This window comes from Emericellopsis atlantica (genome assembly GCF_019669845.1).
Source record: "Emericellopsis atlantica unplaced genomic scaffold F5Z01scaffold_30, whole genome shotgun sequence".
NCBI classification, from domain to species: Eukaryota; Fungi; Ascomycota; class Sordariomycetes; order Hypocreales; family Bionectriaceae; genus Emericellopsis; species Emericellopsis atlantica.
The window spans coordinates 128,735-151,801 of NW_025764732.1; the positions used below are offsets into that span (position 1 = coordinate 128,735).

General features: G+C 55.1%; 10 protein-coding genes across 10 annotated transcripts; 4 read left to right on the forward strand and 6 right to left on the reverse strand.

Annotated features, from left to right (window-relative positions):
* Nucleotides 1-534: 534 nt before the first annotated feature.
* Nucleotides 535-1,630, forward strand: F5Z01DRAFT_677266 (chaperonin 10-like protein; the record flags this gene model as incomplete). The annotated part of the gene is made up of 2 exons (XM_046265340.1): nt 535-935; nt 988-1,630. 2 exons carry the CDS (start codon nt 535-537, stop codon nt 1,628-1,630), a joined length of 1,044 nt encoding a protein of 347 aa, XP_046114939.1.
* A 21-nt stretch (nt 1,631-1,651) lies between these two features.
* Nucleotides 1,652-3,616, reverse strand: F5Z01DRAFT_628189 (uncharacterized protein; the record flags this gene model as incomplete). The annotated part of the gene is made up of 2 exons (XM_046261583.1): nt 1,652-2,426; nt 2,475-3,616. 2 exons carry the CDS (start codon nt 3,614-3,616, stop codon nt 1,652-1,654), a joined length of 1,917 nt encoding a protein of 638 aa, XP_046114940.1.
* Nucleotides 3,617-3,904: 288 nt separating this feature from the next.
* On the forward strand, nt 3,905-4,518 carry F5Z01DRAFT_664422 (40S ribosomal protein S20). The gene is made up of 2 exons (XM_046264101.1): nt 3,905-4,036; nt 4,094-4,518. The coding sequence occupies exons 1-2, from the start codon at nt 3,989-3,991 to the stop codon at nt 4,400-4,402; spliced, it is 357 nt and encodes a 118-aa protein (XP_046114941.1). The 5' UTR covers nt 3,905-3,988; the 3' UTR covers nt 4,403-4,518.
* F5Z01DRAFT_664425 (uncharacterized protein) lies at nt 4,484-6,878 on the reverse strand. The gene is made up of 4 exons (XM_046264102.1): nt 6,538-6,878; nt 6,380-6,481; nt 6,122-6,315; nt 4,484-6,064 (listed from the first exon to the last, which is right to left on the reverse strand). The coding sequence occupies exons 1-4, from the start codon at nt 6,578-6,580 to the stop codon at nt 4,607-4,609; spliced, it is 1,797 nt and encodes a 598-aa protein (XP_046114942.1). The 5' UTR covers nt 6,581-6,878; the 3' UTR covers nt 4,484-4,606.
* Nucleotides 6,879-7,138: 260 nt separating this feature from the next.
* Nucleotides 7,139-9,200, forward strand: F5Z01DRAFT_693339 (uncharacterized protein; the record flags this gene model as incomplete). The annotated part of the gene is made up of 2 exons (XM_046266214.1): nt 7,139-7,840; nt 7,899-9,200. The coding sequence occupies exons 1-2, from the start codon at nt 7,475-7,477 to the stop codon at nt 9,198-9,200; spliced, it is 1,668 nt and encodes a 555-aa protein (XP_046114943.1). The 5' UTR covers nt 7,139-7,474.
* Nucleotides 9,201-12,199: 2,999 nt separating this feature from the next.
* On the reverse strand, nt 12,200-13,770 carry F5Z01DRAFT_329048 (glycoside hydrolase family 5 protein). Its single transcript, XM_046259100.1, has 2 exons — nt 12,999-13,770; nt 12,200-12,945 (listed from the first exon to the last, which is right to left on the reverse strand). Exons 1-2 carry the CDS (start codon nt 13,566-13,568, stop codon nt 12,289-12,291), a joined length of 1,227 nt encoding a protein of 408 aa, XP_046114944.1. The 5' UTR covers nt 13,569-13,770; the 3' UTR covers nt 12,200-12,288.
* A 460-nt stretch (nt 13,771-14,230) lies between these two features.
* Nucleotides 14,231-16,450, reverse strand: F5Z01DRAFT_329028 (cytochrome P450). The gene is made up of 2 exons (XM_046259099.1): nt 16,164-16,450; nt 14,231-16,109 (listed from the first exon to the last, which is right to left on the reverse strand). Exon 2 carries the CDS (start codon nt 16,051-16,053, stop codon nt 14,482-14,484), a length of 1,572 nt encoding a protein of 523 aa, XP_046114945.1. The 5' UTR covers nt 16,054-16,109; nt 16,164-16,450; the 3' UTR covers nt 14,231-14,481.
* Nucleotides 16,451-18,009: 1,559 nt separating this feature from the next.
* F5Z01DRAFT_329056 (uncharacterized protein) lies at nt 18,010-18,706 on the reverse strand. Its single transcript, XM_046259101.1, has one exon. The coding sequence runs from the start codon at nt 18,436-18,438 to the stop codon at nt 18,061-18,063; it is 378 nt and encodes a 125-aa protein (XP_046114946.1). The 5' UTR covers nt 18,439-18,706; the 3' UTR covers nt 18,010-18,060.
* An 871-nt stretch (nt 18,707-19,577) lies between these two features.
* F5Z01DRAFT_329072 (uncharacterized protein) lies at nt 19,578-20,198 on the reverse strand. Its single transcript, XM_046259102.1, has one exon. It carries the CDS (start codon nt 20,068-20,070, stop codon nt 19,759-19,761), a length of 312 nt encoding a protein of 103 aa, XP_046114947.1. The 5' UTR covers nt 20,071-20,198; the 3' UTR covers nt 19,578-19,758.
* Nucleotides 20,199-20,839: 641 nt separating this feature from the next.
* F5Z01DRAFT_628340 (uncharacterized protein) lies at nt 20,840-23,017 on the forward strand (the record flags this gene model as incomplete). The annotated part of the gene is made up of 2 exons (XM_046261591.1): nt 20,840-21,170; nt 21,216-23,017. 2 exons carry the CDS (start codon nt 20,840-20,842, stop codon nt 23,015-23,017), a joined length of 2,133 nt encoding a protein of 710 aa, XP_046114948.1.
* Between the last annotated feature and the right edge of the window lie 50 nt (nt 23,018-23,067).

Genomic DNA, 23,067 nt, shown 5'->3' on the forward strand with positions numbered 1-23,067 from the left:
CTCTCAAGCCCAACTGTCACTGACTCTGAAGCCTAATTGCTGTTGACTCTGAACATTGAAGCTTAACTGCTTTTGACTCTGGAGCCTAACAGCTATCAGCAACTCTCAAGCCTAACTATCATTGACTCTGAAGCCTAACTGCGATTAACTCTCAAGCCTAACTATCATTGACTTTGAAGTCTAACTGTTGTAGGTGATAGTCTTAAGAGTAGTGCCTTATTCTTGTCGTCCGGGGCCCTCTTGGTTTCCATTGTAGACTCAGGTCCCGCGGGCAGTTTGAATGATGTTCAACAAGTGTATTTGCATTTTCGCAGCCGAGTCTCGCCTATGGACCATGCAGGCTTATGGCTCAGAACGGCATTAGCCCTTCAACCACGAATCCTGCAATGTTGGTGTCCCGGAGCCGACGATATCTCCGTGCCGGTCATCCGTGTCCATCGCCACGATAAGACATCTCAATGCATTTGACTCAATACATAACAGATCTCTGCCTCCTCGGATCTCTTACTCCTGATAATGAGAAAGTGAGAGACAATGTCGGAGAAACCGCCAGCCATGGCAGCGCAGAACACCAAATTTCTCATTCGTGCCCTAGGCGGCCCCCTTGAAGCAGCCACTGCTCCCCTCCCACGCCTTACATCACCCACTCAAGTTCTCATCAACATACGAGCCGTAGGACTCAATCCAGCGGATCATAAAATGATCACTGCAGGCCATCGCGTGGCTTCGTATCCCATGACCCCTGGGCTGGATGGGTCTGGCGTCGTACAGCAGGTCGGGGACGAAGTTGAGAATGTACAAGTCGGTGACGAAGTCATGGGCTGCTTCGTGACAGGTGACGTGGGTGCGAGCTTTCAGGCGTACGCTTTTGTCGACAGCTGGAGAGTCGGGAGGAAGCCAGTCGCTCTATCCTTCGAGGAGGCTGCGTCTCTGGGGTAAGTAAGTCCTCTTCTTGAGTGATCGATCATCTGGAATGACCATGAGTAGGGTGTCGTATATGACTGCCGTCATGGGACTTAGCATTGGACTCACCGCACCAGTGCCATTCCTACACCATGGACCAACGGGAATATTGAGATCGGGGAGTGTACTAGTTCTGGGCGGAAGCTCAGCGTTAGGAGCTGCGTCCATTCAGCTACTCAAGCTATCGCTACCAGAGTGCCGCATCCTCACAACTGTCTCTCCGAGGCACAAGCCACTGGTGGAGGGCCTCGGTGTTGACGCTGTCATTAACCGGTCGTCCACGACTATCGCGCAAGACGTCAAATCCGCCACAGAAGGGAGAGGCGTCGATGCCATTCTTGACGCTGTAGGCGCGGGCGCATCGCAACGTGACATCTTTGACGCGTTCAACCTCAATGGTCCTAGAAGGTACGCACAGGTGTGGACGGGCGATGAGGAGATTGGCGTGCCTGATGGTGTCAACTCCATCACGTTCAGGAGTCGCGACGTGGGGACCCTGCAGGGCGGACACAGCATCATGTCTGCCCTTGAAAGGCTTCTGGAAGAGGGTAGATACAAGCTACCACTACCTGTGCGCGTAGTCGGGAAAGGACTCGAGGGCATAGAGGCTGGCATCGAACTCATCGGGAAAGGGGTTAGTGGTGAGAAACTGGTGGTGACATTATAGATGATGAATGCCAGCAACGGTCTATCCGGCAAATCCACCACGTGCCATTTTCCTCACACGTCCTTCTCGACGATTGTGGTTCGCTCTCGATCCTTTGTTTGCCTCCTTGTTCTTCCTCGCGTTCGTCGTATCCTTCTCACCCGTGGGCCCGGAGACATTTCCGCGTCCTCGACCCGGTCCTCCCCTGCCACGGCCGCGACCTCTGCCTCGCGATGGGCCAGGAGCATCCGAATTGTCTTCGTTGGCGCGCCACGACGTGCTCTCGATGGCGTTCTGCTCCCCGCTGAAGGCGTACTTGGCTTCCAGCCTCCGTCTCAGCGCCGGGTTCCGTGTGAGCATGACAGCCCATCCCTCGATCGCCTCATCCGTCATACCCGTCTCCTCTCTCAGCTTGGCTCTGCCTGCTCCTCTCCTAGTCGCTGCATCCCTTCCAAAGGCCTTCTGGTCCATGTTCCACGCGCGGTACAGGATTTCCTCATTACCGTCATTGGCGCCGTCTGCTTCCTGGTTGCTCTGGTCGACGGTACCGCCGACATCAGCGGCGTCGTACGTGTCGTCGCGCTCGTCGTCGTCGGGATCCAGCGCGGCGAGCGCGGAGAGAATGGCAGCCTTGTTGGGCGCGGTGGAAGACACCTCCTTTTCGGTCTTTTCATGATCCTTACCAAATGTGATCTTTGACATGTCGGCAGAGAGGTTGTCAAACTCATCATTATCATGTATGTTGCGACGCGTGGGTAGTTGAGGCGGCGTCGGGTGCGGCGCCAGATCAGGCTGCGGCGGCGGATGTGACGAAGTGCTGTCTCTGTTAGCGCTGGGGCCATTCTGACGTGCGGGATCAACGCACAGAGGCTCGCTTCGATTTGCCGTGGCCAGATGAGCCGGCAGACTCTCACCAAGCAGATTGGCAACGACCTGCTCCACATCGTCGCCGTACTCGTCCAAGCACCTTGCCACAAATCCTGCGCCCAAATCCGGAAACAAGTCTTGTACTTGTGTGATCTGGCTCATTTTGTGTACGTGCATGTCTGCATCCATGTCGGTTTCCAACTGCCTCCCTTTGCCCTTGTCGACCTTCCTCTTGCGCTTTGGTCGTAGCATGGGGCCTTTTTTGAATTCATACAGGGCAGTGATGCGTTTACTGAAGTTGGCCGTTGCTGCCCCTGCATCCTCTGCTCTCTTCGATAGGACCTTGAGGATGGGCGTCGACGTCACAAGCTCGGGGACCAGCGAGTCGTTGACATTGAGAGGGCCAGCCTTGTGTGAATCTGCCGCAGCTTTCAGCTCGTACAGCTGATCGTTCAACATGGCCCATCGCTCCAAGTCGGTCAGGCCCACCAGACACAGATACACCGTCGTGATGATGGCTTTTCGAAGCGGAGGGTTCATCACCCTGAAACAGATGACCAGTCCATCGAAAAAATCCGACCCGGCCAAGCACTGCGCACAAGCATGGGGCGATGTATGCAGCAATGGGTTCAGTCGTATCAATTGTGATTCCACCAGCTTGAGATCGCCTTTGATACCAGCCTCGAGCTGCGGTATGAGCTGCTTCTTGAGCGCGGTCAGAGAAGCCTCGGCAACAGGACCATGCTTGCCGAAAAGCTCAGCAAGCACCGGTGCTGTGAGTTTCCGGGGATAGAGACGCGCGAAAGCACTCAAATGTTCGAAGCTCAAGAGTTGCGCTGGCGGCGAGAGGGCGAATAGGCGTGACGTGAGCTGAAATGCGAGCTTGCGCAATGACGTCGCGTGAGATTGAGATCCCAGTGCTGCAGGACCCGAGTCGGCTGTCTCTTCGACGAATGAGACGAGGAACTCGGCTAGAGAGTCATCTTGTTTTGCCTTCTTCTGTAGCTCAACGTCCGAAAGCTGCAGGCATGCTCGCGCCAGAAGCTCCCATGCCTCGAGCAGCGATTCCCATTCCTGCGCGTTGAGATGCTGCCGCCATTGAACCTTGGGAAAGGGCGCAAACGAGGGTAGACTGGCCATGATGCCGCCTAGAATTGATTCAAGAACACAAAATCGAGAGACTCGGGAACTCAAGGGCCTTCCATATCCAAAGGACACTTAAGAACGATGTCAAGCTCGTCGCCGGATGAATCATCATGAGCGTCGCCTCATGAATCTGCCCCGCCAAAGATCCGACGTCAAAAGGTACGTACCTCAAGAAGCAGGACAGCCCCGCTAGCCCATGATAGGCTTAGCGTCAAGCGCACACAATCGGGCATCCCACGAAATTCATTCTCGCATCGCGAAACTTTTCCCCTTTGCCTCTACCAACCCACTCTTCATCACTTTGCCGCAACACCACGTTCGAGTCGTGAAGAGATATTTCCAATCACCACCACCGAATCACACATCATGTCTTCCTACCAGAAGGGCGAGAAGGACCAGGGCGGTGATGCCCCCGTACGTTTCTTCCTATCTCACTCTTGTCGTGACACTATTCTAACCTCCCGTCAACAGAAGTCCCACAAGATCCGCATCACCCTCTCCTCCCGCAAGGTGCAGACCCTCGAGAAGGTCTCGCAGGAGATCCTCGACCGCGCCAAGAGCAAGGACCTCCGCTTCAAGGGCCCCGTCCGCCTGCCCACCAAGACCCTCAAGGTCACCACCCGCAAGACCCCCTGCGGTGAGGGCTCCAAGACCTGGGACTGCTTCGAGATGCGCATCCACAAGCGCCTCATCGACTTGACCGCCCCCACCGAGGTCGTCAAGCAGATCATTGTCAACATTGATGCTGGTGTCGAGGTCGAGGTCACCATTGCTGCTTAAGTGCAGCGTGGCTGGTCGCACAACCCCGGACAAGGAATGGTCGGAGCTACGGATACGAGGCTCGGCTATGCCTTGATTGGTAGAAAATAAAAAATTCAAAGACGCATTTGGTGCGATTTGTGTGTTCTTGTTCAATTGTGATATACATGCCTTTCCTGCAATGTTCATGAATGGTTCCGCACGTAACGCCAGTCGCATCCTAATCTAGAAATTCCACAGTACGCAATCACGCGGTGGCGGCAGCTCGGGCATAACGCCTCCCTCGAACTCGCCCGTTTCCGCAAATGCCTTCCACTGCTTCTTGCTGTCCTCGTCGTACGCCTCCATGTCAAGCATCGTATCCTTGTTGAAGCCAGGCGGACCGTCGGGAAACCAGATCTTCGTCCACGCACCACTGGGCGTCACATAGCCTGGCTGGTTCTGCTCATTGTACGTGACCTGGTTGTTGCGGAATGTGTTGAGACGGCCGGTGGCTGTCTTGGTGGTGTAGCTCTCCAGCGGTGGATGTTGCCTGGCACTACCGGGTGGATAGGGGTTTGCTGGAGCAGTGGTCGTGGCGGGTTGAGCGGCAGCTGAGGCTCCGGTTGAAGCTTGTGAGCTGAACGGGTTGATGGCATTATTGTTGGTATTGGTCTGGGTGGTTGTAGCGGCAAAGGGGCTGGGCTTGGCACCCAGTTGTGAAGGCTGGCCAAAGGGGGTATTGCTGGCCTGATTGCTCGAAGTAGCGGCGAACGGATTCGCAGCGGTCTGCTGGCTTGATGCTTGACCAAAGGGATTCACCCTGTTCTGGTCCTGAGGCTGCTGACTCGTCGTTGTCGCAAATGGGCTAGGCGCTGTATTTGTGGCGGGCGCCGTTGACGTGGGCGCAAAGGGGTTCACCTTGGCGCCGAGTTGACCAACTTGGCCAAACCCGGAGCCGCCGGCATTTGCTTGATTTGTTTGCCCAAACGGCGACGAGGCCGGTGTCGTGGACGCCTGTCCAAAGGGTGACGCTTGTGCTGCTGGTGGCGCGGACGCTTGACCAAAAGGCGACGCTTGGTTCGCCTGCTGTGATGGCTGGCCGAAGGTACTTCCCGACGCAGCAGCGAAAGGACTAGGCTGTGCGCCAAGTTGACTCGGCTGTCCGAATCCTGAGGCGCCCGTCGCTGGAGGCGCAGATGCCTGCCCAAACCTACTGGCTGGAGCTGCGCCAGCAAAAGGGTTGACCTTAGCACCCAGCTGGGACGGCTGTCCGAATGTCGATGTGGATTGACTTGGCTGTCCAAAGGTGCTCCCTCCAGAAGCAGACCCAAACGGATTCGCCTGCTGACCTAGTGACGATGTCTGCCCAAAGCCACTGCCTGACGATCCGGCGGGTGCATTGCCTGTGGTTGCAAAGGGAGAGGCCCCTGCTTGTGCGCCTGCTGCGCCGAAACTAGAAGGCGGCGCATTTCCAGTCGCAAAGGGGTTGACGGGAGCTTGGCCCCCTGCATTGGCGGCCCTTTGTTTGCCGACCTCAAAGACGCCGAATGGGGCGCCCGTGGAGAATTGCTGGCAGATGTCGTGTCGATTGGGGTGTTTGTCCTCTGCCGCGACAATAAAGTTGCAGGCTTCGGTGATATTGGTTGCTGCCGTCTTCATCTGTTCCTCAGCATTCTTATAAAGCTCCTGAGCTTGTTGGATCTGGAGGCGCGGGACTGTCAGCACTGGTCTGGTCTAGCATGTATAGGGAGAACGAACCGCAGCCTGGCCCTGCCCATTGGCCTCCGAGACGTAGTAATGAAGCCTCAGCTCCTCGAAGCTCTGCTCGCGCGGGTATCCTCCGAATAATTGTTCTGGCGCATCGCGGCCGGGACCGTACGCGGAGAGAATCCATGACGGCGATTCTTGTTGGAGGTCTACGCGTACGTTTTCGTGATTGATTCTGTACTTGGCTGCTGCTGCGTTAGGCTCTTTCTTGTTTCTTCAATTGCATTTAGGCAATCGGATTCGACATACCGTACTTGTCTTGGTTGGCATCGTTTCCGAGGGGGCTGAATGGATTTCCTCGGTTCTGCGTCTGGCGGCTCGAGTCTTGATCATGCTCGTTCTTGCACTGGTCTAGCGACCGTCAGTCAGGCCCCCTATCCCAGCAAGCACCAGTTGGCCAGACATACTGCCAAATCTGCACCTCCCTTGCTGAAAGAACGTGCATTTCATTGTGTCGCTGGGGTCGAGGAACTGGGACTGGTACTCGTATGCGGCGCGCCGAAGGTATGGGTCGATAACTCGCTACGTCATGTCGCCGCTCTTATGTCGTTCGCGTGGAGATTGATGTTTGAGAGAGCCAGGTTATAAAAGGTTGGTTGATGCAGAGGTGAGGTTATTGAGTGCTGATGCGACGAAGGTCGGTCACAAAAAGCTCAGCCTCGCGACGCCTGAGCTGGACGCGGTTGGCGCTAACACTTTTTAGTGGAGAACCGGCCCGCCTCTGCTAAGGCCGGGTAGAGCTGAGCGCCTTTGACTTCGCACCAGAATAGTCCTCCTCAAAGACAAAGCAAAGGCCACTCTGGCAACGTCGTCATGCGCAGGCATAATTTGCTAACTTACTTATGGTCCCGAGTCAAAAATCGAAGGATGTGAGCTATGTTATCGAGACTGACGTGACTCTCACCGTCTATAGCTAACCGTCATATTCACGAGCATCATGATACCGTACTCACTGGTCTGTCTTAGCAGGCAATATCCTTGTCAAGGGTAGTGCTAATACCATACGCAGTCACTTGTATTACTATCAGCTGATCAGTGTTGATCGAGAGCACATGCCACTGGAATGTGGGCCAAGGGGTCGTTGATCAATGCCTCGATACCCTCCGGGACCGGGAGTTACTCTCTTGATCATAAGAGAGAGCTTAATTTGAGTCATACCGGAGGCACACAACCTTCGGCCAGTTGAATTCAACTAGTACCTTAGGCAGCTTCATGGACAAAACAATGGGGAAGCGCCCCGTCGCCTGGCTCTTTCTTCTTCTATAAAAAGGGTGGCAATATCGCATTGAAGTTTCGACACAATATCGCAGTGTAGTTTCCGACAAAGACCCGCCTCCCTTCAACATGGCAGCTTCAGATGCCAACATGACCGAACTTCGTCCTCCTACAGGACCCAGACAGCCAACTAGACAAGAAGTGAGGAGATACTACTGGGGCCTTCCTTCGCAGCCTCTTCTCATCGCACGATCCTCCACGACTCCCTGGGACATGCCCCGCTACTACAAGTCGTTGATTCCAGCGGGGCGGCACGATGCTTTGGCCGCAGCATGGCAATGCCCGCTAAAGTCTCGAATCATCTCGTGCCTAGACGGGAAAGCGATCCGATGGCTGTCGTTTTTCCCAATCAAGATTGGAGACTTTGAAGATCAGCATACGCAGTCACTTGTATTGCTGATCAGTGTTGATGAAGAACACATGCCACAGTGGAACGTGGCCCAAGCGGCGAGGGGTCGTTGATCAATGCCTCGATACACTCCGGGACTGGGAGTTTGGGATCAATAACGTGGAATGCGAGATGATGGCAACATCTTGGTTTCCTCTAACCAACCCTGAGGCACCTGCCAAACTTGAGGCGCTGAATGCAAAGCATGCTGAGCGTACCACAGTAGATTTCAGCAAATTCATACCCTTCCCTGGTGCCGCAATCGACTCGGCCGACAACACTAGGAATAGCACTGACACGTTAGGGCTCACTGTCCGGATCACAAAGAGGCCAACCGAGCTGTGGCTGTCAAAGTGGCAATTTATGACGAAGCAGGAGAGAGAAGTTGTCTCCCCCGGATTGATCGAGACAGAGGATGTCAGCTTTATTGCTGCATTAACCTGCAACCATTGCGTGCAATCTAGATCGAAGTCCGAGTTCGATCCGGTCACAATGCGGTACGATGTCCATCTGCCCTCGGCCAAGTACCTCCACGAGTGGATTGAGAAGATTGACCACTCTATCGCGGAACAGTCCGATCGGATTGTTAGACTCGAAGATGGCCTTCGTAAGGCGGGATGGTCGGATAGCGAGGAGCACCAAGCTTGTGTACCAATGGAGCCTCGCATCAGACGTTTCAAGTTTCAGACACAGATTGCGAAGGCCGCTCTGAGCATCAACAGTATACTAAGGGATTACACCAGACCCTTCGAGCCTCGATCCGTTAGAACTCTGGGCCGTGTCCTTTACACACCTCCAATCGGCCTCGACGAGGGCAGAAAAACAATCAGCGATTGGGCTCTTCTCGAAATCTTTGAGGACAAGGTTGAGGCTGGCCATCAGTGGAATCTTATTCCACTGTTCTGGGACAATGTGGTGGGCATGGCAACTCTCAAAGCTGTCGACCCAACCCTGCACAAGAAGAGTTCCATGCAACTCCAAAGCTCAATACTCCCAAAGTCCGAGCTTCGCCGGGGTATTATGGCTGAGCATGACTCCCTATTGTCCCGCAACCCAGAATCGAGGCAATACGTCCTCGGGAAATATGGTGCTGCCACAGGATTGACCTTCGGCTACTGCAACGACTTCAAGGCGGTAACCCGCAGGCCAGTCGGGCCAGAGCACATTTCTGAAGAGTATTTTATTGTCGGCCTTCCGGATGATCAGTTGAATAGCGACAAGGCTACTCGGTTCTCTAAGCGTGGCGACTCTGGTGCTGTGGTGTGGAATCTGGATGGCAGACCTGTGGGTATGCTGACCAGCGGTGAAGGATATGATGGGGTGAGCGATATCACTTATATGACTCATCTGGAGGGTGTTTTTGGTATGATGGCGGATCGTGGTTTCGAAATCTCAATCGTTGATTAGATCGCCGGAATAGTTGCAATACTTACTTGTTACCTTGCTAAGCCGTTTAATTCCCGGATACCGTACTCAGAGCTGGTCTGTCTTGGTAGGCAATATCCTTATCAAGGGTAGTGCCAATACTATACTTAGAGTGTCTGTCTTAGTAGGCAATATCTTGATTAAGGATAGTGCCAATACTATACTTAGAGTGTCTGTCTTAGGAGGCAATATCTTGATTAAGGATAGTGCCAATACTATACTTAGAGTGTCTGTCTTAGTGGGCAATATCTTAATCAAGGATAGTGCCAATACCGTACTTAGAGAGTCTATCTTAGTAGGTAATATCCTATTAAGAGGTATGCTAATACTATACTCACTTAATCTGTCTCAGTAGGCAATATCTTTATTAAGGGTAGTGCCAATACCGTATCCATGCTCACTCGATAATAACTCTACAGCCCTATGCGGACTTTAGGACAAGTGTCTGTGGACCCGGGTGTACCTCACTAGGAGAGAAATGGAGAAATTCACCGAGAATTGAACGGCTCAGCAAGATGACAAGTATTTTGACTGAATCGGCGATCTAATTGACGATTGATATTCCGAATCCACGATCCGCTAGCAAAAGACCTTCCCGCTGTTCATTCCTGGTGTTGTCGGCCGAATCGATTACGGCACCAGGGAAGGATATGAATTTGCTGTGATCCTCTATGGTACTCTCAATATACTCGCGTCGGTTAGAGTAAACCAAGATGTTGCCATCATCTCGCATTCCACGTTGTTGACCCCAAACTCCCGGTCCCGGAGGGTATCCAGGCATTGATCAACGACCCCTTGGGCCGCGTTCTACTGTGGCATGTGCTCTCGATCAGCACTGATCAAGCTGACAGCAGTACAAGTGACTGCGTATGCTGATCTTCGAAATCTCCAATCTTGATGGGGAATGTCCCAGGGAGTCGTGGAGGATCGTGTGATGAGAAGAGCCCCTGATATCCGAAGGAAGGCCCCAATAGTATCTCCTCGCTTCTTGCCCAGTTGGCTGTCTGGGAGGAGGAGGCTCGTTCATGTTGGCATTTGAAGCTGCCATGAGATTGAAGGCAGGCGGGTCTGTGACCCTGTGTCGAAAGCTTCACTGCGATATTGTCGCCTCTTTTTGGTGATAGACGGTGCAACAAGTGGACTTCGTCGACGTCGCTTCGGTATTATGAACGGGCCACTAGATCCGAGGTCGAGAAACCCGGGAGAGACTGGGTCTTTGAAAACAAAAGTAAGGGGCGTGGAGGGAGAAAGTGTTGGGGCCAATGTAGTTCATTTTGGAGGCTGTGATGATGATGGATTCGAGAAGAGGATGCCCTCCTCTCAGGTAAGCTAAATTGACACCCACCAGAGCTCTTGCAGTGCCCAGTGGCCCTTGATTGCCCGGTAGGACCAGTGTGGCCTTGCCACCTTCCTTACGCCCGGTTGGGTCACGAAGGAGAGCACCTTCGGTCCAAGACAGACCAGCACTGGCGACATTATTAGCACAAGCACTCATCCATAGCACTGATTTTTTCGAGTGAGTATATGTACGGAGTACATGTACGGTAGCTTTCTCTATGACTAACACTACAAGTACTCTACGTCTGTCCACGTGTCCCGACACCGCGATCCCGTTGGTCTTTCGTTTGCCACGGACGAGACATCGGCATTAATTTCACACTCATCCGGGAACACCATTACGAGCGTGACCAGATTCATTGTGCGATCAACGCAATGTCAGTAACCCGATCCGCTTTCATACAACACAACGCTTTGGATATCAGTCTTGGTAGCTTCTTCGCGTGGGAGATTGCCTAGATACAGGCGGGTGGCCGAAACTTCAGTCATGGTGACCGTTAGGGACGTCGCACGATTTCTCGCGTGACCTTGGTGGGAGCCAGAGGGAGGGAGAAAATCCGGTTGGAGGAGTCCTTTTTTTCGAGCGCAGAAGCATCCTTTTGTTCGAGCGTAGAAGTCAATACCGGGCCTGGGAGTGTAAGAAGATGATGGCCGGTTGCGATGGATTGGGAACGGTCTCGGGGTTGGATGTTGCTGAAGCCGGTAATGAAGACCTTCGGTGTCGATGCTGTCATTGACCGGTCCTCCAAGGCTGTCGCGCAAGATTTCAAACCTGCCACTGAAAAGAGAGGCGTCAATGCCGCAGACTAAGAGAGTACGGCATTAGCACTACCCTCGATAAGGATATTTCCTACCAAGACAGACCAGCGCTGGCGACTTTATTATTGGCACAGGGACTCGTCCATAGCACATAACTTACGTAGGCCGCTCATCTTTTCACGCCGCCTCTCATCGTTCAGCTGCGCGTTGCTGCCATCTCCAAAGTACAATCGGTTCAAGCTATCTCGCCACCAGCTATAATGGCCGTTTCCGAATTCAACCAGCGGTTCACTTCAAACAAGAGAAGCTATCAAGAGGCCTTTCCGGCTGAGCATTCGAGATCTCGCTGAAGTCAGTACGAAGCGTACCACCAAAGCGTGCGCGAATCGCTCATCAAGGCTGGTCTGCTCGATGATCCAAACAAACGAAGAGCGCTCAAGGACGCGATCGATTTCAGGGGCATTGCGGAAGACAGAATGTTGGTTTGTTCGTCTGAGAGTCTAAGCAGGAGAATGGAAAGGAATTGTATCATTGGCTCATTTTTGGTGACGGAAGGGTCTGCCATTCAGTTGTCGTTGGGACGTGAGAAAACGTCGAGGTGATGGAGGAGGTCCAGGAGCAGGCCATTGAGCAGATTGTCGAGGCGGGTGGAGAGTTCCTCTTCAGCGATGTTAAGTCCCAGGGTTGAAGCTTGGCTTCTGGAGGAGACGGCGCAAAGACGGCAGAGCTCGTCGTTTTGCTTTGACGCGCATCTCAAGCATTGCATCTTTGAGAGTGTCACAATTTGCATTCGCATTCAGAGATAGCTTTCAGCCATGGTTGTAACCAAAGAGCACGACTGGCCCATCAATCGACACCGTCAAGGTAGCTAAGATAGCACTAATCTTGTCGAGTGAGTACGGAGTAAATGTACGGTAGCTTGCTCTATAACTGACACCACAAGTACTCTACGTGTTCACGCCCAGACACGCCTTCACGCATTGTCCGCCAGCGTCGCCGCAATCGAGTCGCTAAAGATGCCCTCCACATACTCGGGCACCCTCCAGCTCTGCCACTCATGGTCGTACAGCGCCCACGTCTCCTCGTAGTCAGGTGTGCCGCTGCGGATATAGTAGCTGCCGGCGACGACCCACTGCATCCAGCCGGCCGTGTTGTCGGGCATCCAGTCGGCGAGGCAGGTCGCGTACACGCCCTGGTACTCGGTCTGGTCAAAGCCAAACTCGGTGATGAGAACGGGCGCTGCGTTGACCGTGGTCTCGTCGTCCGGCACCATGGCCTGCGCGCCGCCATTGTACAGCGCCCCGGTGATGTCGCCGCAGTTGGTGGCCTCGGTGTTGTAGTTGTGCAGCTCAAAAACGATCTTGTCGGCGGGGAAGTCGTCGAACGAGAAGACCTCGTCGCCTGGCGTCAGGGGCTTCCCGCGCACGACGGGCTGCAGGGTCGTGTCGTAGTTGAGCCCGGAGAGGATGATGAGCGGGTCTGGGTTGGCGTCGCCGATGGCCTGGGCGCCCTCGCGTACGTACTTGTACCACGTCTGCCAGTTGTACGTCTCGAGGAGGGTCGCGTTGTTGCTTGGCTCGCGCAGCTCGTTGCGCAGCGACATGGACATGAGGTTTGGCCATGCCTTGCCCTGGTGCGTGTTAGTCGATCGGGGTGGAAGGTTTAGAAAAGGTGAGAACCTACGTGATCAGCCATGTAGGCCAGACCGCGAAGCCACTTGTCCGCGTCAAAGTACTCGTCTCCCCACCAGGTGTTGCCGTCGCTGGAGCTGCAGCACCACTCGCCGCTGGAGATGTGGTTGTCGAGGTTGACGTAGATCCCCTGGGCGTTCAGCTCCTCGACGATGGCGTCGTAGACGTCCAGCCGGGAGCTCGTCGCGCTGAACTCGGGGTTGTTCGCGAGGACCTGTTGGAGGACGGCCATGCCCTCCGTCTCGCCGAGGGCGTCGACAAAGGCGGACTGCAGGTCGGACTTGTTCTCGTCCAGCAGCTGATCGATCATCTCGATGGCGTAGGTGAGGCGGATCACGTTCATGCCCGTCGACTTGAGGTCCGAGACAATGCCCTTGATGGAGCGGTACTGCAGACCCTCGGGGACCATGACATCGTTGTGGCCCGGCCAGTTAGTCCCGGCGACCTTGATGGGGGTGTTCTTGGAGGTGATGATCTCAGAGCCGGATGTCTTGAAGGGGAGATCGGGGAAGCCCAAGGCTGTGGCGGCCAGGGCCAGAAGGGGGAGAGACTGGGACAGCATGATGGGGAGTTGGATGGGAGTAGTCTGGGGAGCTGAAGAGCTCGTCTCTGGCTCGTGCGTCGTTGGGACATTTTTATATTTGCGCGGCCCTCCCAAAGAAGGGTCCTCGCCGACGCAGTAATGTGCGATGACGACCCCGTTCTTCGGTGCGCTACCCCGAGGGGAAGGAGGATCAGAGTATCATCGCTCGAATCCACATCGGGCATCGGGAGAATGTGCGAGTATGGAGGGTAGCAGTGCCCCTTGCAGCGTGCTGTCGAGTTGGGGAGACTGGAGGCATCTAGTCCAGTAAGTATAACCGCTCGATATTCCCCTTGAGACAGAGAGAATAAAATTTACACTTGCTTGTATCATACAATCCATTGTGATCTGCCCATGATGGCTTCCATGCGAAACGACAATAGAAGAAGAACCGCGATGGGCTGTTGGATCTCCTCATCTCCCGCTCCAGACGAAGATACTCAATGCCGAGCTTCAGGCACATACATCCCCATACCCCGGACCCCCCGCACCGGGGCTTGCCGAGCAGGACGTTGATTTATGGGGTCGATACGCTCTCTCGTCGCACTCACTGGCTCGCTTGTGGCCGGGTGCTTGTTTGGAGGAGATGCGCCGGCATCTGACTGGCGCGCCAGTACAAGTGCCGACGATCACATGGTCACGAATCAAGGGCCCAGGACATGACGAAGAGAACCTCAGACTGATTGGCACGTGAACTGACCCATCATCATGAGATATTCAGCTAATTACTTGCTAGACTGGCGAATGCCGAGATTGAAACACCCTCCCTGGGTGGCCGTTGCCCAAGATACACAAGATCAGAACAAGACACCATGCATGCATGTGCTTCATCATTCATAATCGCGCAGCCATAACTGGCTCGCCACGCGCTTCCCTACTCTTTCACCTTTTTTTAGTCCTGCTGCGCCTTTCTAAACTCAATCAGAGGCCCCTGCTTGGCACTCGTAAACGTATCCACGAGCTGGAATTCGCTTGGCCTGTGTCTGCCAAACTCAGCACCCACCTGGCCCTCACCCGGATCCCGCGCGCCCACCGCGCGACGCATATCATACAGGTAGATGGTCCTGGCCAGGGTGGTGCTCATCTCGACATAAGCAAGACCCTTGCCGATGCAGCCGCGTGGTCCGACACTAAAGGGGCAGAAGGCGCTCTGGGCGACGGCGACGGCGTCTTCGGTGACGAGGGCGCCGTTCTGGATCGACTTGGCGCCCGGCTGCCAGCGCTCCGGGTTGTAGCTGAAGGGGTCCGGGTAGTACTCCTCGTTGTGGTGGATGGTGTAGTGGGGGACACCGACGACGGTGCCGGCGGGTATATCGTGACCGTCGACCCGGGCGCCGCCGGGGAGGACCTCGCGGGGGAGGATGCCGCCGACCGAGGGGGAGAGGCGCATGGCCTCGTCGATGCAGGCGCGGAGGTAGGTGCAGGAGGCGAGGGCGGGGCCCTGGACAATCTCCTCGACGTCGGAAAAGGCGCGACGGACCTCGTCGGTGACCTTGCGCAGGGCGTGCTCGCTGCGGACGAGGTAGAAGAGGGTGGCGGCCATGGCGGTCGAGGTGGTGTCGGAGCCGGCGATGATGAGCAGGTTGGACTCGGCCCACAGCTCGGGGATACTGAAGCCCTGGCCGGTTTCCGGGTCGCGCGCCTTGAGGAGGTAGTAGAAGAAGTCGCGGCGGTCCGTGTCCTCGCCCAGCTTGGTGCGCTCGGTGAGCTGGCCCTTGCTGTAGGCCATGTAGCGGGCGCGGCCGGCGGCGAGCTTGGGGAAGAGCAACTTGTCGACCTTGAGCTTGTCGACGACGGGCATGGTGCCGCAGATGAGGTGGCGGGTGGTGGCGGCCTCGACGAGGCCGAGGGCAAAGCGGTTGTCAGGCTTCTCGAGCATGTGGAAGGCCTTGCCGTACGAGAGGTCACCGAGAATGTCCATGGCGAGGTAGTTACACCAGTCGCTCATGAGCTTGGGCGTCGTCCACCCCTTGCGCTCGTCCGAGGCGCCCACGCCGATCTGCTCGGTGAAGGCGCGCACGTTCTGCAGGATGTAGCGCTCAATGCCCCGCATGGCGCTGTCCGAGAAGGCCTGGCTGAGGACGCGCCTCTTGCGGGCGTGGACCTGCTTGTCCCGAGTGTTGTGCGTGTTGGCGACGGGGTGGGCAAAGGCATTGTAGAACTCGCTCTTGCGGACGTTGCTCTTGAAGCCGTAAATGTCCTTGAGGGCGGCGCGCGAGTTGAAGCTGATGTGGTTGGGGCCGAAGCGCACGACGGGGCCGTACTTTTGGTGCAGGCGCCAGAACTCGAGATGGCGGTCGCCGCGGTATGCGTGGTACAGCTGGTAGGCGTTGGTGAGGGCGGCGACGCGAGGGCCGGGATACTTGGCGAGGGGGTGGAAGTAGAGCCGGTAGACAGCGAGGGTCAGGACGTAGAAGACGCCCAGGCCAAGGAGGCCGGCGGTCAATGTCACGGCGTTGAGCATCTTGGTGTTGTTACCGAACCATGGACACACGTGAGTGATCAATCAAAGACAAGACACTGACAATGAATGAGCAGTGGAAGACAAGCACCCATCACTCGAGGGCGCCAGACCTCTCTTAAAGCAGAGCATGACGCTTGCTCACCAGAGCCAGTCAATCATACAATACCAGTCTGGCAGACGCTCGGTTCAGCGCGGCACATTTGCTGTGACCAGTCAGTCTGCACGAGAGTGACGCTTTGCGTGGGACTGGCAAGAATAGGCTGGGCGCGGCTACGCTCGGGGCGATTGCATGGTGTTGGCCGTCAAAGTTGGCCAGCCACGAATGAGAGGCCACATGACGACTGAGAAGGGTGCTTTGCGGGGACTGCGGAATGCTCGCGGTCACGCGGAACGGCCGGTATGTTTACATTATGACAATTGCTGGTGCCGCAGAGGGTTTGAGGAGGAGGGTCACGATGGAGAGACGTGGAGGAGGGGCTGGAGCCTGGAGCTTGGGGGACCCAGTTGTACGTCAGGTTGGCCAATGGGCGGCTTCCGATAGTGAGCGTCGGGTCTGGCGATAAGAGCTGCGTCATGGCTTGGATCGAGACTGTCAACATGAAGCCTGATGCGCTTCGTCGAGAAGAGAAATAAGAGTAACTATTAATGTGTGGTACTCTGGAACAATCTTGTAAGATTGCCACTTTCTAGAACACGGCAACTTTGGCAACGTCGTTGGGGGTAGGCAGGGCCAGCGTGCGCCGTGACCTTCGGCTTTCGGGTCTCATTGCGCCAATGCGACCCATGAAACCCGGCGGGACTAGACTCGAGTCTCCAATTCATTACTCCATGTTCTACAGAGTACCGCTGGTCATGTTACGTCTTCGTGTCGCTTCGATTGATCTCACTCCTTGGAAATCTCACTTGAGTTCTTGAATGACGCAGCTCTGCTGCACGTTCAATCGTTCAATGCGCTCCGAGCGATGCGATGTGGAGCGCAAGGCCAGATGCTCCATGTCGTGACTTGCCAGTGTGAGCCTTCACCAAGCTCACAGAAGTAGGCTCAAGCTCTAATACGACGCTGGGATCACCTCAGCGGCAATCGAGCGGTCATGGGCAAGGCCTCTTCATCCTGAGAAGAACAGCTCACGTCGTGCAGTGTCCCTCGAGTCATCGAAACCAGCAATGGCCGCATCGTATCCTGAGACTGCAATGCTCAGAGCTTGCATCGAGGTCACGTCTGCCGCGCAAGCTCCCCGTCATTCGGCGACGACGAGGACGTCCGTGGAATCCCATGGCATTCCTCGTACTGAAGCTGTGCTACGCAACGCCAATGATCTGGACGGGCGAGCTTGGACACGGCTGGAGCCAGGCAGGCGTGCTGGGCAGCGCATGACGGCCACGGGCTTTGTCTCGCCAGGCTCGAGGACAAGCGTCTGTCCCGCCTCCTCAACGTCTGTGATGTCGACCTGAGGACTGGCTTTGGGGCCAAGAGGCATTGATTACACTTTGGACGAACACCAAGTGCCATTCAGCCTAGGTAGTGCGCACTTATTGGGCGCGCCTACGCCCAGCGACACTGAGTTCGTAGGGGATGGTTCAGAGATACGTGCATGGTTCAGTTCATCGCGCGCAAGCCCAGGCCAGCCCTTGGACACTGTATCTCAAACGTCTTTGTCTGCTCGGCGTGATTCCTGTTTTAAAGGATTCAAGAGCAGGCCATGACTCGTGGTGGAATTTTCATGCTCAAGTTCATCACCAGGTGGGATGGATGGGAGAATCTCACATACAAGCAAAGGAGTAGTTACTACTAGATCTAGAGCTTGGACTGGTGGACACAATGGCAATTTTCGGTCAGGCCTGACGGAAGTACGCTATATTGAGAGGCATGGAGGTGCCCTCTGGGAATTCGTCAGAATTCATTGATGAGTCTGGTGAGAATTCTTTGTAGCGCCCACAGAATAACATGAAAACTTATTTCGACCATTGTCAAGATTGTATCGCATCCGGCGCCATTCTGACGTGGCTTTAGTTGCTCGATTCAATCGAGGCCTCGCCAACCTGCAAGCCACTTGGCCGTTGCCATCTTGCATCGAGTCCAGAGTTGGCCCAGTTGCGATCCCCGCACGATTCCTTGACAAGATGGGCAATCATTTGCAAAGTTGATCTTTTCGATGGCCCAAGACTACATTCTGACGAGCGTGTGCCCTCAGACACGGATTCGGAAGCCTCGAATCGATCAAGATCATCGCGAACATTCGGGAGATACCTCGAGGTCTCTCGTCGAAAGCCTAAGCTAAGGGGGTACTGACTACCATCGGAATACCAAACAAAGGCATGGTAGCTATGTGACACAGTAGTTTCAAGGTATGGCCAAAGGTCGACTTCAACCATACTCTTTGGCATGCGACCAAATGGACGCCATGCAAGAGTTCTAGATCCGGTATCCTATGTCCGCAAGTGGAAGCGGCAACAAAGCACCTTCCTGTTGGATATCAGATCGTCAGTTTTCATACCAGTATCTACAAAGCGCTCTCGCTCTTGAGTGTCATGGCCATCCAGGAAAGACTGCTATAAGCCCGTCCATGTAGAGACAGCTAGGTTAGGTGCTAATAAGGTAGCTTGCCCGTACTGCTCATTGAGCGACCTTGCATAGCGCCTGATCCAATTTATCGTGTTTAGATCTCCTAGTAGGAAAAGGCCCAGCCACCAGAAGGCGACGCGAGGCCTCCGCAGGCCAAAGAGTTTCAGCAGTTTTCCAATTTACTTGCATTAAAGCATTGGTTCCAAAACGACCATAATGGCTAATAGCCAAGGGCTCACAAGATTACAGTCCACGTCGGGTTGCCAGAAGATACTCCAAAGAACAGAGCCAACCCCAGAGGGATATAAGCTAAGAGTCATAAAGTAACCAAGGTCGAGCAACAGTGTCTAAATGGTCGTGGGCAAATCCGTGTGCCTCGGCATTTTCTTCTTCTCAAACGCGAGCCGTGGAAAAGGCAGTCGGGGACGCAAGCCTGTGTAACGATAAAAGGGCAGCATCAAGGCGGCGCAAAGCCCGGCGTGAAATGGCGCTAAGCTTCCACCCTGCATGCCGTCATTATGTTGACTATGGACTTCCACGCCAGGAGGCCGACACAGCTCCATCATAAAATGCATTGCTTCTGTTGAGTCGGGAGCCGATAAGGTGTCAAGGGTACCATCGTCCGTCACAATACTAAGACGGGTCGTCAGGCATAATGCCCACGGCGGGAGCCCTCCGTCGTTATTAACACCCTAGCCGAGCCTTAGACTTAACAAAGCGCAAAGCCATCGAACGAGGCCCTTGGACGCTCCACACAGTTTGATTGCTTTAGGATCGTCGAAAGTGCCTATAGCCACCGGTTGGAGATGATGCTTGGAGTAGATAATCCTGCGATCCTAAGATTCGCAAAGTCTTGCACTTAAAACATATGCCCAACACAATATCATAACCAGAAGCGTTTCAGCAACCTCAGGTACACCGACAAAGTTTGACAAACCGTCGTGGTCTACGTCGCATTGCAGTGGGTCTTTGGCCATGATATCTATAGTTATATAGCCTCCACTGATGATTTGTGTACCATCGTTCGGACTCCTCTCGTATCCGTTTTCGTAAAGGTAATCTAGCCCGTGGTCGATACTTTGGCAATCGCTGCGGTAGGCTTCAAGTCGAGGTACACGCCAAAGAGGTCTGCCGTATAAGAATTACTTACGCGGAAGTCGAGCTGGAAGACTAGGCACATTGTCGAGGCTAACGTATAGTCGCATAAGATCTAGGGGCCAAAGGTCGTCACCGAACTGATCAGCCGTGGCGGCGAGCTTACTCCATGTTATCCGACCACTGTTAAATATACGACGTATTTCGGAATCCGAGGGGATGAACGGGTCGTCTTCTACAGCCTCCTCGGCCGAGAAGTTAATCTCAGATGTTGGAGCGTTCGACTCAGATTCAAAATCAGATCCCGAGCTCTCCATGAATCGGACTTGAATGGCGATGGGCGCAATGGGGGCGGGCATGAAGCAAGAGCGGTGAAATTGATTGGAATGTAAGCATGCTGAGGGCGCAAAATGCAGCGCGAAGAAGTTTTTAATTCAAAAGGTCTTATTATATTTATCAAGCATGTCTTAGAGCCTAATCAAGGTAGTGTGCCGAAGACTGGGTCTCGTTATGAAGATACTTTCGAAAGCGTGCTAAGCTAGAAATCTCGGATTTATAAGCATAATATACACTAAAAAGAGAGAGCGTGCTCTATATATTATTTAGTTAATAACTAAAAACTTATTACCTTGGCGAATCAGGCCCGTTGACTCGTACCGTGGCTAAGTCCAGGGTAAGTAAGGTCGACTACGCCCACGGCTGGGCTCCCCAGACTTGATAAAGGCTCTCGAATGTACCCTCCGGAGACCAAACTTTCCACGAAACAAGGTAGCTGATCAGCAGACCCCAGATCGCCATCAGTCAGCCCTAAGAGGCCATGACGACGGCCAATTTCACCAAACAATTGGCTCTCACCTTCTTCTCAGCCGTCACCGTCATTCCACTCGCCCCTCGCCCCCAGAATGCCTAACGTTAGCTGTGCCCTTTGCCGCAGGCATGCGGCGCGGGCGCTTAATCCTAGTCTCTGGCCATTCATCGTTTCACAATGCCCAAGAGGAACGATGGCTATGCTAGAACACAATCCTGCTTCAATTCAATGCGCTGGAGAACCCTGACTACGCATCCCCATCATTTACATGAGCCACGATGCCCTCCCATCGCTCGTCACCATGGCAGAACTACAGCGCCATGCCAGATCCCTACGTGCCAGAACCAGACGTCTACCACAGCCTGCCCCTGCGCGATGATGCCGTGCACGACAAACGCCAGCCGCAGTTCTCCCATCGACGGGTGGACACGCATACACGTTCAGAGAGCGACGACGAGCGCTCCAAGGACGAGATCCGTGCGCCCGTGATCCGTAAAGTCACGCCTGGCGTGGAGACCTTGGCCGCGGACGTCTCGTGCCTGGCGGTGCCTTTGGGCCTACTCGGATTCGCCATTGCGGTGCTGTGCCATGATGGACGAGAGGCAACGCCAGAAGCCATTGCGAAATGGGTCAACGTAGCTTCCATTGTACGTCATCTCGTTAAATCGCTTGAGCTCCCTCAGCGTTGCTAACAAGATCAGCTGTCGACCCTTTTCCCAGTCATGTTCGCGGCCATCGTGGGCAGACTGATGGTCCAGGTCGCTCGCTATCGCCTCGAGCAGGGCAGCACCCTGGGCACCCTGGAGCAGCTCCTCGGCAGTCGCACCGTAGGCGGCGCCGTCTTGTCGCCCTTTCATCTGAAGGGCGTCAACCTGCTGGCCGTAGGACTGCTGCTGCTCTGGGTCTTTTCGCCGCTGGGGGCGCAGTCCATCCTCCGCATGCTGCTCCCCCAGCTGAGCTCACGCGTCCAGGACAGTGGCGTGCAGTACTTTGACACGCGGGCCAAGAGTCTTCTCAGCGATTACACAGCGTCGTCCGCAGGCTCGGCCATCAGCTCGCAGGTTGCCATTGACCTGTTTGGCACCATCTACACCTCCCTGCTACTTGCGCCAAGCGTTGTCAAAAACGACACGATGGATCTCTGGGGCAACGTCAAGATTCCCCTGCTCCCTGCGTCATCGTCGTCGGCTTCTTCTTCCTGGCGGGAACTGAAACAGGGCGACATTCCACGGTACTCCGCGATGGTGGGTATCCCGCTGTTAAACGTCAGCGAGGGCAACACGTCTTTCACCCTCGAGTCGAGCTACATATCTCTCGACTGCGAGGACTTGAGAACCCATACGGAAAACGAGACCCTGGAAGAGGTCAACTCCACCGTGATCCAAATGTGGGTGTACTATCCGTACAACACCATCCCGAACGGCACTTTCCAGGGGTACCCCACGAGTCGCAACATCTCCGGCAAACTCGAGTCGGCGCCGTGGTCACTGTCGGTCGATCGGTTCGTCGACTCTGGTTGGGCCAACGGATCGTGGATTCGCAGAGACACTGTCCCAGAGGACGAAGAGTGGGCGTATATGGAGCGAGTTCAGGATTCTCCCGCCTTCATGTTCGAGCACGACGAGGACGTTGACTTTGGGCCAGTAAGACTCTACTTTCAAGCCGCGCTCTCTAACCAGGCACTCCTCCACGAAGACGCCGTGTTTTCCTACTGCGATATCGAGCAACGCTACGTCGAGTCCCGCGTCATCTGCGAACGGCCGCCATCCAATAACCGTCCCTCGTGTCGGGTCAATGCCCAGCGGGACTCCCAAAAGGCCCATCCGCCGTCGACCATCACGCCGCTGTCGTTCCCGCAAATCCTGCAGGCTTTTTCCAAGAACATGCCCCTCGCCACGGGGCCGAACGCGGGCGACATATCCAACGCCGACATCACACTGCAGTACATGGCCGATCCCGCCCTCCGCAACCTCACCCTCCCCGGGCCGGGCGACGCCGTCAGGCTGCAGGACACGCAGCGGGCGGACTTTTCGCAGCGCTTCACAGAGGTGCTCAACTCGTATCTGCACGTCACGCAAATGTTCACCAACGCCCTGGGCAACGAGGACCCAGATGGCAGACGACTGAGCAGCAATGTCACCGCGCCCGCCAAGGTTGAGACCCTCGTGCTGGAGTACCACGTCCGCAAGGAATGGGCCGCCCTGTGTATCTTGGCGTGCTGCGTCTTGCTCGCGGCGGGTGTCGCGGGCGTGGTCTACGCACACGTTTCCGTGGGACCGGAGATTCTGGGCTTTGCGTCGACCGTGGTGCGCGACTCCAAGTTGGTGGATATGCCCGTGGGTGCGGGAGCCAGGGACGGACTGGAATTGACGGTCGAGATGAAGCAGAGAAGGATACGGTATGGTCTGACGAGGAGGGATGGCGATTTGGAGCCCCTCTTGGGGGTTGGCGAGGAGGATGGGACGGTGAGGATTGGTGATTTGGTACGTGGGACGTGATGCGGAGGAGCCTCAAGAAAATTATATCTAGAGAAGTCGACATCATCCAA

Coding starts and splice junctions, on each gene's coding strand:
- F5Z01DRAFT_664422 (XM_046264101.1), top strand. CDS start 3,989: ATGTCTTCCTACCAGAAGGGCGAGAAGGACCAGGGCGGTGATGCCCCC. Junction 4,037..4,093: donor ACCAGGGCGGTGATGCCCCC/GTACGTTTCTTC, acceptor TCCCGTCAACAG/AAGTCCCACAAGATCCGCAT.
- F5Z01DRAFT_664425 (XM_046264102.1), bottom strand. CDS start 6,580: ATGAAATGCACGTTCTTTCAGCAAGGGAGGTGCAGATTTGGCA. Junction 6,482..6,537: donor AGGGAGGTGCAGATTTGGCA/GTATGTCTGGCC, acceptor GACGGTCGCTAG/ACCAGTGCAAGAACGAGCAT. Junction 6,316..6,379: donor TGCCAACCAAGACAAGTACG/GTATGTCGAATC, acceptor ACGCAGCAGCAG/CCAAGTACAGAATCAATCAC.
- F5Z01DRAFT_329048 (XM_046259100.1), bottom strand. CDS start 13,568: ATGCTGTCCCAGTCTCTCCCCCTTCTGGCCCTGGCCGCCACAGCCTTG. Junction 12,946..12,998: donor TGGCCTACATGGCTGATCAC/GTAGGTTCTCAC, acceptor AACACGCACCAG/GGCAAGGCATGGCCAAACCT.
- F5Z01DRAFT_329028 (XM_046259099.1), bottom strand. CDS start 16,053: ATGCTCAACGCCGTGACATTGACCGCCGGCCTCCTTGGCCTGGGCGTC.
- F5Z01DRAFT_329056 (XM_046259101.1), bottom strand. CDS start 18,438: ATGCCAAAGAGTATGGTTGAAGTCGACCTTTGGCCATACCTTGAAACT.
- F5Z01DRAFT_329072 (XM_046259102.1), bottom strand. CDS start 20,070: ATGCCCGCCCCCATTGCGCCCATCGCCATTCAAGTCCGATTCATGGAG.